Source organism: Scyliorhinus torazame, chromosome 2 (genome assembly GCF_047496885.1).
Source record: "Scyliorhinus torazame isolate Kashiwa2021f chromosome 2, sScyTor2.1, whole genome shotgun sequence".
Lineage (NCBI taxonomy): Eukaryota > Metazoa > Chordata > Chondrichthyes > Carcharhiniformes > Scyliorhinidae > Scyliorhinus > Scyliorhinus torazame.
In genome coordinates this window covers 40,752,560-40,769,607 of record NC_092708.1, presented here as the reverse complement: position 1 = coordinate 40,769,607, position 17,048 = coordinate 40,752,560, and the positions used below count along the sequence as shown (strand labels likewise).

At 49.1% G+C, this 17,048-nt stretch overlaps 1 protein-coding gene across 5 annotated transcripts in view; it reads right to left on the bottom strand.

The window, feature by feature from the left end:
* The window catches only part of gli2a (GLI family zinc finger 2a), a 564,217-nt gene that overhangs the window by 402,658 nt on the left and 144,511 nt on the right, over positions 1–17,048 (bottom strand). For all 5 annotated transcript variants that reach the window (XM_072470222.1, XM_072470208.1, XM_072470205.1 and 2 more), the window contains one exon: positions 2,025–2,172. In XM_072470222.1, coding sequence (XP_072326323.1) covers positions 2,025–2,142 — 118 coding nt within the window. In that variant the 5' untranslated portion in view covers positions 2,143–2,172. The remainder of the gene's footprint in view (positions 1–2,024; positions 2,173–17,048) is intronic.

Genomic DNA, 17,048 nt, shown 5'->3' with positions numbered 1-17,048 from the left:
AGTCACCTTCAGATTTGGTTCATTGGTAATCCACGTGGCCCAAATCCAACATTAATGGTAACTTCAGAAATGGCTAGAATCCAGCTCCTCCATTCAGATTCTTTTTCATTCGGATCCTGCACTAACCGGTTGCACAGTAAAAAAGATTTCTGATGGGAATGGCTGGTGCCAAGGCCTGCTTCCCAAATGCGTAGAACTATATCGAATTTACAGCACAGAAACAAGGCATTTGGCTGAATTTCCACACAAGCCACCTCCCATTTTTCACACGGACAAATCCGGCATGGATTTCTTCAAGGAAAATTGTGTTGAACTAACTTTCTGGAGTTTGTTTGAAGCGGGAACAGAGAGGGTTGATCAGGGCAATGTTGTCGATATCGTGTATACATACAATCTTTGTTTAAAATAAATTTAAAGTACCCAATTCTTTTTTTTTTCCAATTAAGGGGCAATTTAGCGTGGCCAATCCACCTACCCTGCACATCTTTTTGAGCAGCAGTGCTAACCACTACGCCGCCGTGCTGCCCTGTATATGGACTATCAAAAGACATTTGATGTAGTGCCGCACAAAACAGATTTATGGGCAAAGTTATAGCTCATGGAATAAAAGGGACAGTAGCAACATGGATATGAAACTGGTGGAGTCACAGGATTCAGAGAGGAGTGGTTAATAGATGTTTTTCAGGCCAGAGGAACATTTGTAGCGGAGTTCCAGGGGGTCAGTCTTGGGATCTTTGCTTTTCCTGGTATATTACTGACCTAGGCCTTGTTGTACAGGACAGAATTTCAAATTTTGTGGTTGATACAAAACTTGGAAGCATTGCGGACTGTGAGGAGGATGGTGTAGACCTTCAAAAAGGACAAAAACAAGCTGGTAGACGGGACGGACAAGTGGTAGACAAAGTTCAATGTGGAGAAATGTAAAGTGATTCATTTTTTCAGGAAGAACATGGCGAGACAATACAAACTAATGGATACTACTCCAAAGCGGATGGAGAAGCAGAGGGACCTGTGTGTACATGTGTATGCCATTGAAGGTGGCAGGCCAAGTTTAAAGTGTGGTAAATAAAACATACCGTATCCCAGGCTTTATAAATAGGGGCAAATTTTAGATAGGCAAGAAGGTTATATCAAACTTGTGGAAGACACCAGTTCAGCCTCAGCTGGAGAACTGCATCCACCTCTAGGTTCTACACTTTAGGAAGGGTGTGAAGGCATTGGAGAGAGTGAAGAAAAGATTCACGAGAATGGTTGCAGGGATGAGGAATTTCAGTTATGATGATAGATTGGGGAAGTCAGGTCTCTTTTCCTTGGAGAAAAGAAGGCCGAGAGAAGATTTGGTAAAGGTATTCAAAATCATGGGATGTCTGGACAGAACAGAAAGCGAGAAACTGTTCCCACTCATGAATGGATGGAGAATGAAGGAGCACAGATTTAAAGTGATTGGCAAAAGATGCAAGAGCGATATGAGGATAAAGGTTTGCATGTAGTGAGTGGTTAAGGTCTGGAATGCATTGCCTGAGAGTCTGGTGGGGGGGGCAGGTTCAATAAATAGGGGTTGGTTTAGCACAGGGGGCTAAATAGCTGGCTTGTAATACAGAACAATGCGAGCAGCGCGGGTTCAATTCCCGTACCAGCCTCCCCGAACAGGCGGTGTAATGTGGCGACTATGGGCTTCTCACAGTAACTTCATTGAAGTCTACTCGTGACAATAAGCGATTATTCTATTATTAAATACATTTAAAAGGGAATCAGACTGTTAGGTGAAAAAGAATGTGCAGGGTTATGGGAATAGGTAGGAGAATGGCAATGAGTGACTTGCTCATTGGGAGAGCCAGTGTAAGCATGATGGGCTGAATGGCCTCCTTCTGCGCTGTAACAATTCTGTGATTAAATCTGCCTCATCACCCAAAACCTGGACAATTCTGTGGAATAGGATCCGTACTGAGTAAACAAGGGTAAGATCTGGATTTTCCCCCTGCGTTGCAGGAGGCCCAGTGCAGGTTCCCAAACGTGACGCATACCTCTCGACGCTGACGAGGCTGCCGACTTCTTGTTAGCTTCTGTGAAGACATCCCCTTCGAGAATGGAATTTTTGCCTTCTTTCTTTTCAGCAGCAGTGGTCTGTGCTTGGGCAGCCATGGTAGCTGTTCATACTCCAGAGAACGGAACCTGTTGCGAATTCGGAGAAGAGAGAAGGAAAACTGAATGAAGTATTCTTTTAACCGTATTCTACAACTGCACCAGAGTTTTCGAACTGAGCGATAAACCTTTATATGATGTGCAATTACATGGAACGAGTGTGAGGAATTAAATAGATTCTTCCATGAATAAGTACGAAGGCCACTGGCCAAGGTGTTTATTGGTGCACAGGAGCTGTTTGTTGCCCCGCCAAGTACGATCTCAGATTTCTACATTTATTGCCATTAAACAGCAATAATTACAGAGCGAAATAAAGGTGGCCTGCTTTTTAAAAAATTCAATCCCAGGATGTGGGCGTCACTGGCAACGGCAGCATTTGCTGCCTGTCCCTCATGCCCCTTGGAAAGGTGGTGGTGAGCCACCATCCTGAAGCACTGCTGTTGAAGTTTTTTTTGTAGAGGTTAGACACAACGGAACGGCTTGCTGGGTGGGCAGGTAAGAGTTGGCCACATTCCCATTGGTCTGTAGTCACATGTAGGCCAGAGCAGGTGAGGACGGCAGATTTTCTTCCGGGTAGGAAATTAGTAAATGAGGTTGGTTTTTAACGATAACCTGATAGTTTTTTTGGCCAGCGCGATGGATACTAGTTTTTTTTCCCAGATTTTCATTTAGTTATCTGAATTTAAATTTCCCAGTGGTGGTGGGATTTCAACTTACGTCTCCAGACCGTTTGTCTAAGCCTCTGATTTACAGGTCAACTAACGTAACCGCTGCACTAATTTACCCATCAATGATTTAGTGCTATATATACTGCACCCTGGGGCCTTATTTGGATTGGATTGGATTTGTTTATTGTCACGTGTACCGCGGTACAGTGAAAAGTATTTTTCAGTGAGCAGCTCATGAGATCATTTAGTACGTGAAAAGAAAATACGTAATAGGGCAATACAAGGTACACAATGTAAATACATAGACACCGGCATCGGGTGAAGCATACAGGGGTGTAGTATTAATCAGGTCAGTCCATAAGAGGGTCATTTAGGAGTCTGATAACAGCGACGAAGAAGCTGTTTTTGAAACTGTTAGTCCGTGTTCTCAGACTTTTGTATCTCCTGCCCAATGGAAGAACTGGGCCGCTCCCAGTGGCGGATTCCGGACACGCCCAGACATGGCGAGACACCAACTGAGACCAATTAAGACCAATCTCCATCTCATAAACGAGCTGGAAGCCCAATTTAAGAGCCTCCCAGGAATTAACCCCCTCCCCCAGCAAGAGGCCGTGCGGGTGCCGTTTCGCACTCTAATTTAAAAAACGGGAAGGTAGCACACTGACTGCTAAGGGGAGCTGAGAAGGTCAGTGGTTATTTCCACACCCCAGCATACAGCCCAGGGACACTGGAGTTGCAGCCCAAGTGCTCGGGGAGGGGGAACGGGGGGGGGGGGGGGGGGGGGGGGGCGGGGACACCTCAGTGGAGGAATGGGCCTTGGTGGGGGGCTGGGCACCATAAGATGGGGGTCACCGCTCTGGGCTGGAGATTGCGGGGCTCGCTGTCTGCAGTGTAGCCACCTAAATTGGCCAACTCCCGATTTAAAATGGCGAACGGCAAAGGCTGATGGGAAAGTCAGCCAACACAGACAGAAACCAGCAGGTGCGGGTTTGCTGTGTATTTAACTCTGCAAAAGGCCAGACAACATCGATACCAGCGACCATCAGCATAACAATGTAGCAGCCATCTACATACTGATGAGCAATCCCCGGGAACAATAAGTAACATTTGGGACACACAAAGCAAAGCCAGACTCCCCGGCGCCAGCAGGAGCCAACACAAAGGAGGTGAACGAACACCTCAAGACCGCCCATCGATCAGGGAACCGCTCCAGTATTGGAGAAATCGAACCAAGCGATTGGGACAAAGCCCAATCGCTTGGGACCAGGTACAGGGTCCGCCCGAAAGGTGGGAAGCCCCCGGGGACTATAAGAGTTACGCCCCAAGTTCAAATCGCTCTCTTCATCTCTTCGTCCAGCCCGGGTCACCCAGCAACACGAACCAACATTGACCGTGACCAGGTGCAGTGACCGCCGACAGAAGTAAGTCTTAATTCAACGCTCGCTACGAGACAGGCGCTCCTAGCTACCAATCCATACCAACTTCGAATCCCGCAGACTCAGAACCCGAACGAAAGGCCATTTGTTCTCCTGACCTGGTGGGCCAGTCCGAAGTTAAGTACAGGCCTGTTAGTTATAGAAGTAGCTTAGACGTAGAATTTGTGCATGAGTAGCGATTACTGTGTATAATAAATGTGCTTTGATTTGAATCTTACTAATCGGTGTATTGGGTTATTGATCATTACTCGGACTTGAACCTCGTGGCGGTATCATAAAGATACCTGGCGACTCGAGAGCAAAGGTAATAAAACAGAGCAATTGAACCAACGGAAAGTTAGCAACAGCAGGGCCTCCAGGCCACCCTTCAATATTGTGCATACCCATAACTGGTGAAGCTAAAGCTGCTGCCTGCCTGTCCTACCAGATACTTCTTGGACAGAGCTCTGTTTGTTGTTATATGCCAAAGCTAACTTTAACTCCCTTCAGCTGTGAGCAGCCTCTGGATGCACAGCTGAAGGCTATTGCAAATAAGGAATTGGAATTGTTATTTGTGAGGGCACTTCACAGCTGCAGGTTGTGTTTGCTGCTTGCTCCTGTTGGTGGCTGCGAATGCCTGGAGGCTGCTGTTGCTGTTCTCTCCCTTTTCTGTAGTCGGAAAGACATTTTTGTTCTAAAATACCTAGGTCCTGGAATACCGGGCGCAGAGGGATTTATGAGTCCAGAAGGCAATCCAGTTTGAAGCAAGAATATGCTGCGGGACCTGGTGCACAACATTGATCCAAACGGGCCTCCTGATGATGCTGTTGAAGAAATGCTTTTGCAGATTGCTGATGTTTTTGTTGTTGGTGTGGTGAGAGCTGCATGTAACTGGCACATCAAGAAGGGTTACGCACGCTGGAAGTCTAGGCTGTTCAAATGCTTCTTGAGCTCAAGTGAAATATGTGGATGCCAGGATTTTATTCCACTGAGATTGAGCCGTGTGGGAGGACCTGCACAGCTGAGGCTTCTGGATGGAGAATAGCACTGATACGTGGAACAAGTAACATATTGATGGATAGATCATTTCTGGACATGATAACACATTCTCAGACTTCTCCTCCATTTGTGTTGAGGATTCTGCGAGGGGTGATACGGTTTGTTTGTGAAAGTGAGCTCATATAGCTTTATGATACCAATATGGAATGGTGATGTTTTCTTGTTATTTAATGGTTCGCGTGATGTGTGCAATGTCACCTGGTTGATTTTCAATTCTTTGTTACTGTTGACTGTTTAATAAATAAAATATTCTCAAGTGCATTCTCGTGTGTACACGTGCCATGTCTCAGAAGAGCTTTGTTGCCTACCACTCCAATCAAACTGTGAGGCCTGAACACTGGAGGTGTCAGCTCCACATAGGCAGCAGCCAACAGTCAATCACCCTGGAGCTGGACTTCAGCACTGGGGAGAACCTCGCAATCAGAGGGTGAGTCTGTAGATCAGCGGAGGGCACCTGAGCTCCCTAATGTTCCCAACAATGGTCTGGGGTCTAGGGGCTCCTGCTGTGGCCGCGGGTGAGTGTGTAGAGCGGGGTCTTCCAGTACAACTGACTCAATGGATGACAATCTGAGAGAAGGCGGGAGTGGGAGGGGCCCGCGGGATTTAAGGGTCCCGGGGTGGAGGCCCTAACTGATTGTCGGTCTCTCGCTTTCTCCAATTCTTTACAGCAACCAAGATGGATGGTGTTGTTGACACTGCAGTGGCAGCTCTTGCGGTGCTGGTACAGCGCAGGCAGCCAGATATCACATCAGGCACCAGCGTTGATGCACGTGGAGGTGGCACCCTGTGTGCAGGGGGCCGCCGCACATCCTGCAGAACCGGACGCCCATCAGGCTGAGGAGGAACCCAGAGGGGGACGCATGCGACGGGCCAAGGTGTACAGGCATCTTTGTTCATTCGAGGAGATGGCAAACAGCTCCTTCTCCACAGTGACAGTGCGGCAACCTCTGCCATGTCCTTGCGGACTTGGCACCCTGTGGAGGAGGAGGACACCGTGTGCAGGTCACCGCAGCCCTGAGTGTTTATGGAATGGTTTCAGTCCATGGCTGGAACGGGGACCTACGTGCGGCATTTCCCAAGCTGAAGCTCACAAATACGTCCATGAAGTCATAGATGCCCTCCATGCTCAGGCAGCTGATGATATAAACTTTGAGCTGGATGAATCCCATCAAGAGGTCTGGGCAGCAGGATTCTCCACTATCACCGGGATGCCTCAGGTCCAGGGGGTAATAGATGGCAGGCATGACACCTTGCTCGCACCGGGGCATCAGGGAGTACCCTACTTCAACAGGGAGGGGTACCACTCCCTGAATGTTCAACATGTGGGCGACCACCACCTCTGGATCATGCATGTGTGTACCTGCTTCCCAGGGAGCGTACGTGACAGCTACACCCTGGGACACTTGGAGATCCCTGGCATCTTCGAGGACCACCCCAGGATGACGTGTTGACTCTTGGGGGACAAGGGGTGCCTGCTGAGGTCTTGGCTGATGATGCCATTGCAGAGGCCGGAGTCAGATGCGGAGACCCGATATAAGGAAGCCCATGTTGCCAACTGTGCTGTTATTGAGCGGTGCATCGGACTACTCAAAATGTGGTTCCAATAGTTGGACCACTCTGGTGATGTACTGCAGTACACCCCACAGAGGGTCTCCCGCTTTGTGGTGGTCTGATGTGCCCTCCACAGCCTGGCAGAGTGGTGGGGTGATGTGCTGGAGGAGGAGGAGGGACGTGTGGCTCCTTCTGAGGAGGATGAGGAGGGGCCGGACCAGAAGTAGCTGAAGGAGTCAGAGGATGGAGGACAGGCAGTGCCGAAGGTCTGGCATGCCCGTGGGGTCAGGGAGGCTCTCACCCTCGTCCGCTTCTCAGCTCACCCCTTCCCCCCCCTAAACCTCCCGCCACGCCCTCCACATTGACCACCCCACCCCATTCCCCTCCCTCGTACCCATTATATCCTTTCTTCCATGCCCACTCCCAATACCCCCTTCCTCGCCACCCCCCCCCCCCCCATTCTCCGACACTCCACCAAATCCCCCCCTTCCCGACTACCCTGTTCCACCCTCCCAAGCTCTGGTGCTCCTCACTTTAACAGCACGCTCACACCCGTCACCTGTACAAAGTCTGCATAGGGTTTTTTATGCTACCAGACAATTGTGCCGGGGGGGGGGGGGGGGGGGGGGGGGGGGGGGGGGAGTTGCTGGGTGTGGGTTGCCACGCAGACCCTCTGTGAAGAATAACGTGACAGAGGCTTCACATTTATCAGATGTAACATATCTTAATAGCGAACATTCAAAACCACCATTCTCTCTATCTACAGATGGCGCCCCTGCCCCCCACACAACCCCAGTGCCCGCTCAGTGGTCCTCAATCTTCTTCATCTTCTGTGCTTTACAGTTATGTCTAGGTGTATCTCAGTTGCACTTCGGAGGAGGAGGCAGCCTGCTGCTTCTTGCACCCTGTGGCCTTTAATGCCCTTGGCGGGTATCCTCTGGGGGGCCTGGAGCCGAAGTCCTCCAGCCGACGTACTGGTGTCACTGGCATCGCCGTGCACCCTGTTCTTCTCGCTGACCTGGAGACGTGCTGGTGTCAGGGGACGGAAGGGGAGGGGAGGACTCGGGTGAGGTGGAGACCACTGACGTCTCCCTAGTGGCAGGCTCTGGGTTGGTCTCCAGCACTCCCTCTTCCTGGACGTTGCCAGTAGGGCCTTGGGGGTCTCCATAGGATGGAGGGGCGACTGGAGTGGGTTCCAGAGACCTCTGCGGCATCTGGCACTGCCAGTCCTGACACCTTCCTGTTGATTGCACGATGGTGTTGATGCCCTCAGTGATGCTCCTCAGTGACTGGGCCATTCTCTGTAGTGTCCGGCAATGTCCACCTGCATCTGGGACATGTCCTTCATTGAATGGGAAATGATATTGAGGCCCTAACCCATGGTTTACGATGACTGAGCCATGCCTTGAACACCACCACTCTATTTTTTTTTATGTGTTTTTATTGACATTTCATTATTTACATCAACACCACCACTCATGACGTTGACGTTGTGCTCCAGCACCCGAGCAGTGTTGGCCTTGGTGCCACACATAGCTGGTGTCATCTCCTGCACCCGTAACCTTTGCGATTGCTCCAATTGTGCACTCGCCGGAGTGTTGCTGATATCCCCTCCTGAATCTGCCCTAGCATCTGCATCCGCTCCGGGAGAACCTTGTCCAGAAGCTCAGCATCTGACTGGGACCCAGCTGAGTCCTGGAATCCAGCAGATCTCTAACTGCTGCTTCCCTTAGACGTTCCTTCCTCCACCTGATGTACATCATCAGCTGTGTGGTTCTCACACGATTGTGCCCCAGAGGCCTGTCCACTAAAGTTGGTACCATTACAGAGATAATGTTCATATCTCTGCGCTGGTGGAAGGTGAGGATGATAGCTGTGACGGCCTGATGGTGGTCTTTTCGGAGCTTCCGCCCAAGGTGTTCTGTTAGGTGACATGGGGAGGGTCATAGGGATTGAGGACACTGATGCCCGGAACCCTGCCGCCCATCTCGGCCCTTTCCTGCTTGTTATGGGCCAGCTTTACCTGCAGGGACAGAGAAGTGGCTTTGTGAGCCGCATGCTTGATGGATCCGGGGGGGTGGTCTATGGCAGGTGGCTTGTGTGGGCACCGCTGCTGGGCATGGAGGTTATGCCAGTGGGTGCCAGGGTGTGCTGGGGTACAAGCGCGGTGATATGCTGTGGGGGTGGGGAGGGGGCAGGTCATTGGGTGGCAGGCCGGACTGATGCCGGGGGGGGGGGGGGGGGGGGGGGGGGTGTTAACGTTCCATTGCAAACTGGTGATGGTCGTTGGTCTTCTTCCGCCAATGGACGGTGGTCCTCCTGGTCACACCACCCGAACTCAAGGCCCCTGCCACTGCCTCCCAGGCGGTATTCACCTCCATAGTGTCTAGCCTGGCCAGGTCAGCATCCCTACAACAGGTCTAGGTGATGCTATGGTCGTGTTCTGTCTGGGATTGAGTTCAGAGGGAGCGTTTATGAGCAGTTCCCCTTTGTTAGCGAACACCTGCCAGGCATGGTTCCGGCACATCAGCTGGCGGGACAGCCAGTTCTGCTGTAAAGCTCATGGTGGATCACTGTCAGCATTAAGGGTCGTTAAACACTGGCCACGGTCTCAGCGGATCGGCCGTCGGGAAGCACTTCAGATGTCGCGCCCTCAATGACACTTAGAACTTTTCCCATTAAAATACGCCAGATGTTGTATGACTTTGATTGATCCATTGCCACCAATTCTACACCCTGCAGTGAAAATTAAAAGCTACCCCACCACCGCTAGGGTGGCACTGCGATTAGCACTGCTGCTTCAAAGTGCCAGGGACCCAGGTTCAATTCCGGCATTGTGTAACTGTGTGGAATTTGCACATTCTCCGCATGTCTGCGTGGATTTCCTCCGGGTGCTCCGGTTTCTTCCCACAGTCCAAAGATGGATTGGCCATGATAAAATTGTCCCTTAATGTTCAGGGGTGTACAGGTTAGGTGGGACTGATTTTACAGTGCAGAAGGAGGTCATTCGGCCCATCGGGTCCGTAGGGCGCGGGAATGGGCCTAGGTGGGGTGCTCTTTCTATGGATCGGTGCAGAAGCGATGGGTTGAATGGCCTCCTTCTGCACTGTACAGATTGTATGATTCTACGTCTCACGTTCTGATTTCCACCCTCCCCATCACCTACCTACCTATGAAGAAAGGTGACCAATGTTGCAATTTATTTGTGGATGAGGTGGTTCAAACCAGGAAGTCATTTGTAGGAGGATAACATAGCAATGTCCAAGGAGCCAATATCAACCTAAGATGCTGCAAGTACTGGGCACTCCAGCACCAGCCCAACTCTTCTGTGGTAGATCTTCATCTTGCTGTCTGGTACAAAAGTCGTGTTGTGGACCAATTGGTCATTATGCAAACTGCCCAAGTTTCAATTCCAATGTGAATAGTAATCTTTATAATGGGCAAATTAAAAGTCTACACCCTTACATTACATAGTGTAGCCACAGTGGGTCAATGAGCATGTAACTCTCATTACTTTGTCTTCTAATTTTGAAGGTTACAATATGTCATAAAATACACGCAGGCGATTTTCCGTCTCATTTAATTTTCAATCAGAGAATCAACTCACAAGTCGTCAGGAGTTCACAGACATTCAGGGTTCTACAGAACAGTCAAGGAACTGGGTTGGGTACAGGAATGGTAAACAAGAAGACGTAAGTAGATCAATTTATTAATATACTTGAGATCCATTCATAATTCATTAAATAGTCATATCAATCTATCCCATAAAATGCATGACATATTTGCATCAATGTTAATGTATTGCACAATAATTGCAACCTTGTAAATCAATTTTTATAGTTAGTAAGCTGACTATTATTTCGCATAATCCAATTAGTCATTTTTGGAATTCATTCATTACAGAGTGGGGTTGGGAGAGGTGGGGAGGGGAGATAGCAATGCAGTTTAGAGGATTCTTGCTCCACCGATCTGTGAGTCGGACTGAATCCTGGCCGGGCTGACGTTCCCAACAGCCTGCCACGTCAAGTGATGGATGAGGCCACTTCTTCCGTGGATCCTGAAGTGGGCCTGTGCCATCAACTGCTAACTCCAGCTGTTCTCTGGGGCAGGGAATTTGGCAGAGCAGCAGCCCCCCCCCCCCCCCCACCACCACCACCCCAAGCAGAGCAGCAGGACTGCCTCAAGCGGCGGCAGACGACTGAAACCAAAAGCCAGCTCAAGCGAAGTGAGGAAGACGATACAGGAAGAAAAGCCGAAGAACGAACTCCTTTCAGGGAACTTTAAAAAAAAAAAAATCTTTATTGTCACAAATAGGCTTACATTAACGCTGCAATGAAGTTACTATGAAACGCCCCTAGTCGCCACACTCGGGCGCCTGTTCGGGTACACAGAGGGAGAATTCAAAATGCCCAATTCACCTAACGAGCACGTCTTTCGGGACTTGTGGGAGGAAACCGGAGCACCCGGAGGAAACCCAGGCAGACACGGGGGAACGTGCAGACTCCGCACAGACAGTGACCCAGCGGGGAATCGAACCTGGGACCCCGGTGTTGTTAAGCAACAGTGCTAACCATGGTGCTCCCAAGCCGCCCATTTATTTCACCTCTCTACCTGGCCTCCTTTCAAAATATACCAGATATTTGCTTTCCCCATCTTTTAAAAAGAAAGGCCCTCACTGAGCTGTTATCCACTGTTACTGTCACCCGGCATATTTCCGTATCAGAGAAGAAGTAAAAGCATCTAGAGAAAGGGGTGTACAAAAGTTTAAAATATTTTTAAAAAATCGATAGCAGCAATAAAATTCACAGCTTGAATAATATTTATGTTATGCACACCACACTCTTCTTTCAAATCTGGAACGTTGTTTTAGTGTGCAGAAATGTTCCATTAAGGGAAGTAAACAGAAAAAGTTGGGGTTGGTTGAATATTGGTCTGCTCATGTTTATCCTGAGATCAGTTTGATACCACAGATCTGCAATGAAATTAATAATATGCAAGACCTTGGGGTCTGAATTATGCTTTTAATTCAAACAATTAAATGTCTCCCATGTGATGTAATGGCAAAGCTTTCTTTAATAATCATCAGTTTTAATTCCATAGTAAGATATGGCCCTGTGTTTCTACATTATCCAATTGAGGCCCATTGTACAAGGGTTTAATCGAAGTAAGAGTGAGATAGAACAGTATTCTGCTACATCTAGAATGCTAGGGGAAGTCAGACAAAGCATAAATGACTTATTCCATAGAATCTCTGCAGTGCAGAAGGCCATTCAGCCCAGCGAGTCTGCACCGGCCCTCTGAAAAAGCACCCTACCTAGGCATACTCCCCGCCCTAGCCCTATAACCCGACCCAATCTGCACAATCCACCCAAGCTACAAAACGCCAAAGAAAACACCCTACCAAAACTCCCAAATTCACACTCCCACCCTCAGACAAACATCTCCCAACCAATATAATGCACAGTTATCATGATCCCCATCTATGTTTCTGCACAAATGCCCCAGCCTCCTCTGGAGTTTCACAGCAGTAATCTTTCGATTCATAAGTTGTTGGACACGCGCACGGTAAACCATGCCAAATCGAACACTTCTCCGATACAACGCAGCCTTGGCCTTGTTGAATGCTGCACGCCTCTGAGCCAACTCCACTCCAACATCTTGATAGACCCTCACAATGTGACCCTCCCATCTGGAGTCTCGATGATCTTTTGCCCACCGCTGAACTCTTTCTTTGTCATGAAAACTGTGAAAGCGCACGACAATCACATGCATGACTCACCAGCGCGGAGTTTCTGACTCAACGGCCTGTGGGCCAGATCCAACTCGGGAGCAGACGCCATTTCCTCTCCCTCACCATCTTCCAAAACAATTGCGACATAAACTTTGTCGAACTCAGACCCTCCAAGACCTCCGGCAACCCAACCACCCTTAAGTTCTGTCTTCTGGAGCGATTTTCCAAATCTTCCACCTTGGCTCTCAATGGCATTGCCCCTTCCAGAGAGATGATCTGGTCACTTTGCCTTGAAAAAGCCACCTCCACCTCTTTTATCTCCGTGCCCTGTGTCTTCACCCAATTTTGCCTAGGCCATTCGAATAAAGGATATTGTCCTCTCAATCGCTCTTCTATGATCCTCAGAGATCTCCCACCGTAGTTTCCTAAAGATCCCCCACTAGGATGCCTGTCAGTATCTCGCCGGTTAGTGGAGTGGGTGCAGGAGCCTCCTCATTTTCCTCACAGAGCCTCAAGGCTTCCGAGTTCCTTATTTTTCTGCTGCCTAGTCCCGTATTAATTGGGCATCCCTTTGATATGGGAATCTTAACCCATTGATCTAACCGAACTTCAGCCCAATCGCCTCCAAAAATCAGATGAAAAGGACTTAAATAAAAGTTCTCTGGCGGGAGCCACCTCGTGTGCGACTGCTCTTCTACATGTCACCACCGGAGTTCGCACAGATATGAATGGACTGAAGTCTATTTATTGGAATGCGATGACAGTTTGGGTTGAACGTACCTTCCTGATATCTTGTGGGGTTTGCTTCATTTGGTTTTGTGGTTAGTTCTTTCCTCCGGGAAGATTTATCTGTAGTTGTTTATGAACTTTAAGAATCAAGCATGATGAAGCAAAAGGATAGCCAAAGCTTCGATAAGTATATAAGTATATAAAAGGGAAGAGAGTAGCTAAAGTCAATGTTGGTTCCTTGGCGGAAGAGGCCGGGGTGTCAATAGTGGGAAACACAGAAATGACAGAGACGCTAAATCAATATTTTGCCTCAGTATTCACTGTGGAGGACACTTGTACGATCTCAAATATAACATGTAATGCAGAGGTAATAGAAAGGGAGGAACTTACAACAATCATCATCAATAGTACTAAAGTACTAAATAAGCTATTGGGATTGAAGGCAGACAATTTCCCAGGGTTCTGCCCATGCCGATTCCTGTCGGAAAATACCAGCCCTTGTCCATTTCCAGTTCCTTGTTACATTGACTATTCAATTTGCTGATGGTGATTGATTTTCTAGCTGTAAAGTCCGTTATAAAGCATCTTTAATGTATAAAGCTCCCAAGGCACCTGAACATATAGAAAATTGATGCTGTGTCAGTAAAGGTTAGATTAAGAAGGGCAGCCAAACTCTTGGCCAAAGGCATTGATTTTGAGGATGTTTTAAAAGGAGGGAAAAGGAATGGAGAAGTGTAAATGTTCAGACAAGGTCAGTCAGAGAGTGGAATCTATTGAATGCTCTTCTGCCATTAATACAACAAAGAGATGACAGTTAACAGATCAGAGTCTGAAAAATAGAGGGCTGGATTCTCCACTATTGGGACTATGTCCCCACGCCGGGGTCAAAACCATGGTGTTTTACTGCTGAAAATCCTGGAAAAAAGGGACACAAATTCATAGCCCTGCAGGGGGCGAGCAGGGACCCGGAGTAAATCTCGCAAATTTTGCTGCAGATACGGGCACCCGCACTTCCGGGTTGGAGGCCGCTCATGCTCAGACCGCAGAGCCTGCCCCAAGAAAGAGACCCCCCCGATCGGCCACGCGCCCTACCCTCAGACTGCGCACAATCATTCCCTGGCAGCCCATAAGGCCCACCCCCCCCCCCCCCGGCTTCCAATCGGCCCGCCCCCAATCAGAGCGGCCGCGGACTGAGTCCGCAGCTGCCATGCGAGTATCCTGATCGGCAATAGCAGGTTAGCTCCACGCTATCGGGAACTCGGCGGTCGGGGGCGGAAAATGTCGGAGCGGGCCTCTGGCAATGGACCCCGGTGGCGCGGCGTACTCCCTGGTGACGCCGCTTTTCGGTGCCCAGAGAATCGCTGAACCGGCGCTGGACCTGATTTCGGGGTCAAACTGGATTCTCCGCCCCGGCACCGCCCGCGATTTTGGCGTCGGGGTGCGGGGAATTCAGCCCAGAGTGTTTGGGGAAGAGTGGGCTGTAGGGCTGGAGAAGGTTATGGAGATTGGGGGGTGGGTGCGGGGAGCTATGGGGAATGAATTCATGAAAGGATCTAAAGGCAAGGAAGAGAATTTATACAGATCAACACACTTGAAGACAGAGTGATGGGGAAGTGAGATTTAGTGTGTAGTAAGATACAGGAGGCAGAAATGTGGGTACGATTTAGGTGATAGAAGCTTTAGAATGATGGAAGAGGCTGCAAGAACCCAGCGAGGAGAACAATCAAGTCGTCAGCCTGGATGCTGTTTGACTGGTGTAAGGATATGATGTAAGGGCGGAGATTCACAACAATATGACAGAGTGAGTTAAGTGGTCTGCGTACTGGAGAAGATATTGAGCTGGACTTTCAAAGTGGGGTCCGGAATCCTGGATAATCTCCGGTTCCCAATCCTACACCTCAACAATGTCGCTCACGTAACATTATTTTCAAGCGTTGATGCCCTAATTGGGTAGCAAGTGAGATTGGTGCCCATATAGTGATGGCAAGCATCTCAAGGAGGAGGGAGGTGGCTGACCTCCAGTGTGTCAGGTCTTCCTGAAGACCAGGATCTCAATACAAAGAACAAAGAACAAAGAAATGTACAGCACAGGAACAGGCCCTTCGGCCCTCCAAGCCCGTGCCGACCATGCTGCCCGACTAAACTACAATCTTCTACACTTCCTGGGTCCGTATCCCTCTATTCCCATCCTATTCATGTATTTGTCAAGATGCCCCTTAAATGTCACTATCGTCCCTGCTTCCACCACCTCCTCCGGTAGCGAGTTCCAGGCACCCACTACCCTCTGCGTAAAAAACTTGCCTCGTACATCTACTCTAAACCTTGCCCCTCTCACCTTAAATCTATGCCCCCTAGTAATTGACCCCTCTACCCTGGGGAAAAGCCTCTGACTGTCCACTCTGTCTATGCCCCTCATAATTTTGTATACCTCTATCAGGTCTCCCCTCAACCTCCTTCATTCCAGTGAGAACAAACCGAGTTTATTCAACCGCTCCTCATAGCTAATGCCCTCCATACCAGGCAACATTCTGGTAAATCGCTTCTGCACCCTCTCTAAAGCCTCCACATCCTTCTGGTAGTGTGGCGACCAGAATTGAACACTATACTCCAAGTGTGGCCTAACTAAGGTTCTATACAGCTGCAACATGACTTGCCAATTCTTATACTCAATGCCCCGGCCAATGAAGGCAAGCATGCCGTATGCCTTCTTGACTACCTTCTCCACCTGTGTTGCCCCTTTCAATGACCTGTGGACCTGTACTCCTAGATCTCTTTGACTTTCAATACTCTTGAGGGTTCTACCATGAGGCTAATCATGAGGCTAAAGTCATGGTTTACCGGGCATCAGTGACCCCCGTGCTCCTATATGCTTCAGAGATCTAAATAACTTAAAGCAGCACTCAAAGCATTGGAGAAGTACCACCAGTGATGCCTTCACAAAATTCTTCAAATTCAGTGACAAGAAAGGTGGCCCTTCAGCAGTTTCCTTTCCCAAGCCAATGTTGAGGCGTTAATCATTCAAAACCAACTCCGCTGGGTGGGTCATGTCATTCGCCTGCCTGACGCCAGACCTCTGAAGCAACTGTTGCAACTCTATTTGGAACTCAGTCATGGCAGATGACTCCCAGAAAGACAATGGAGAACTTTAGGAATGTCCTCATAGAATCGCTGAAGAGGTCACAGATACCCGCTGACTCATGGGAGTCCCTGGCTTGTGGCTGACCAAAATGAGAAATTTAATTCTGGAAGGTGCATTGATTGACTTAATTGGGAACACACAGAGGTAAAGTCAAGACCTCGGATGAGCGCACAAATCCCCAAACAGCCCAGCTACCAAACCCTTCAAGCACGACCTGCCCCACATGTGTCAGGGTCTGAAGATCACGCATTTGACTTAACAGTCATCTCAGAATCCACTGAACCAGAGTGGTGAGCAAGTCATCCTCGATCCCGAAGGATTGTCTAAGGAGAAGAAAGGCACTTGTGAATTGAAGGCAAATGGTTTTCCCATTCCCATTCCACCCCCAGCTGCCATGAAAATGGCGGGTTACTCAGAAGGCATTGGAATCCAGATTTGACCTCCAGTGCCGCAATTTTTAAATCCCGTCCACACTGAGTCCTGATTCCACTGGTATTTGAAAATCTGGCCCATGAGGCCTGAAGATCAGAACTAGGTTGAACTGAACTGAGGTGGGAGTTGTCCTCAGCTTTAGTTGGGGCCAGTGGCTATGGAGGGAGGAAGGGATGGAGGGA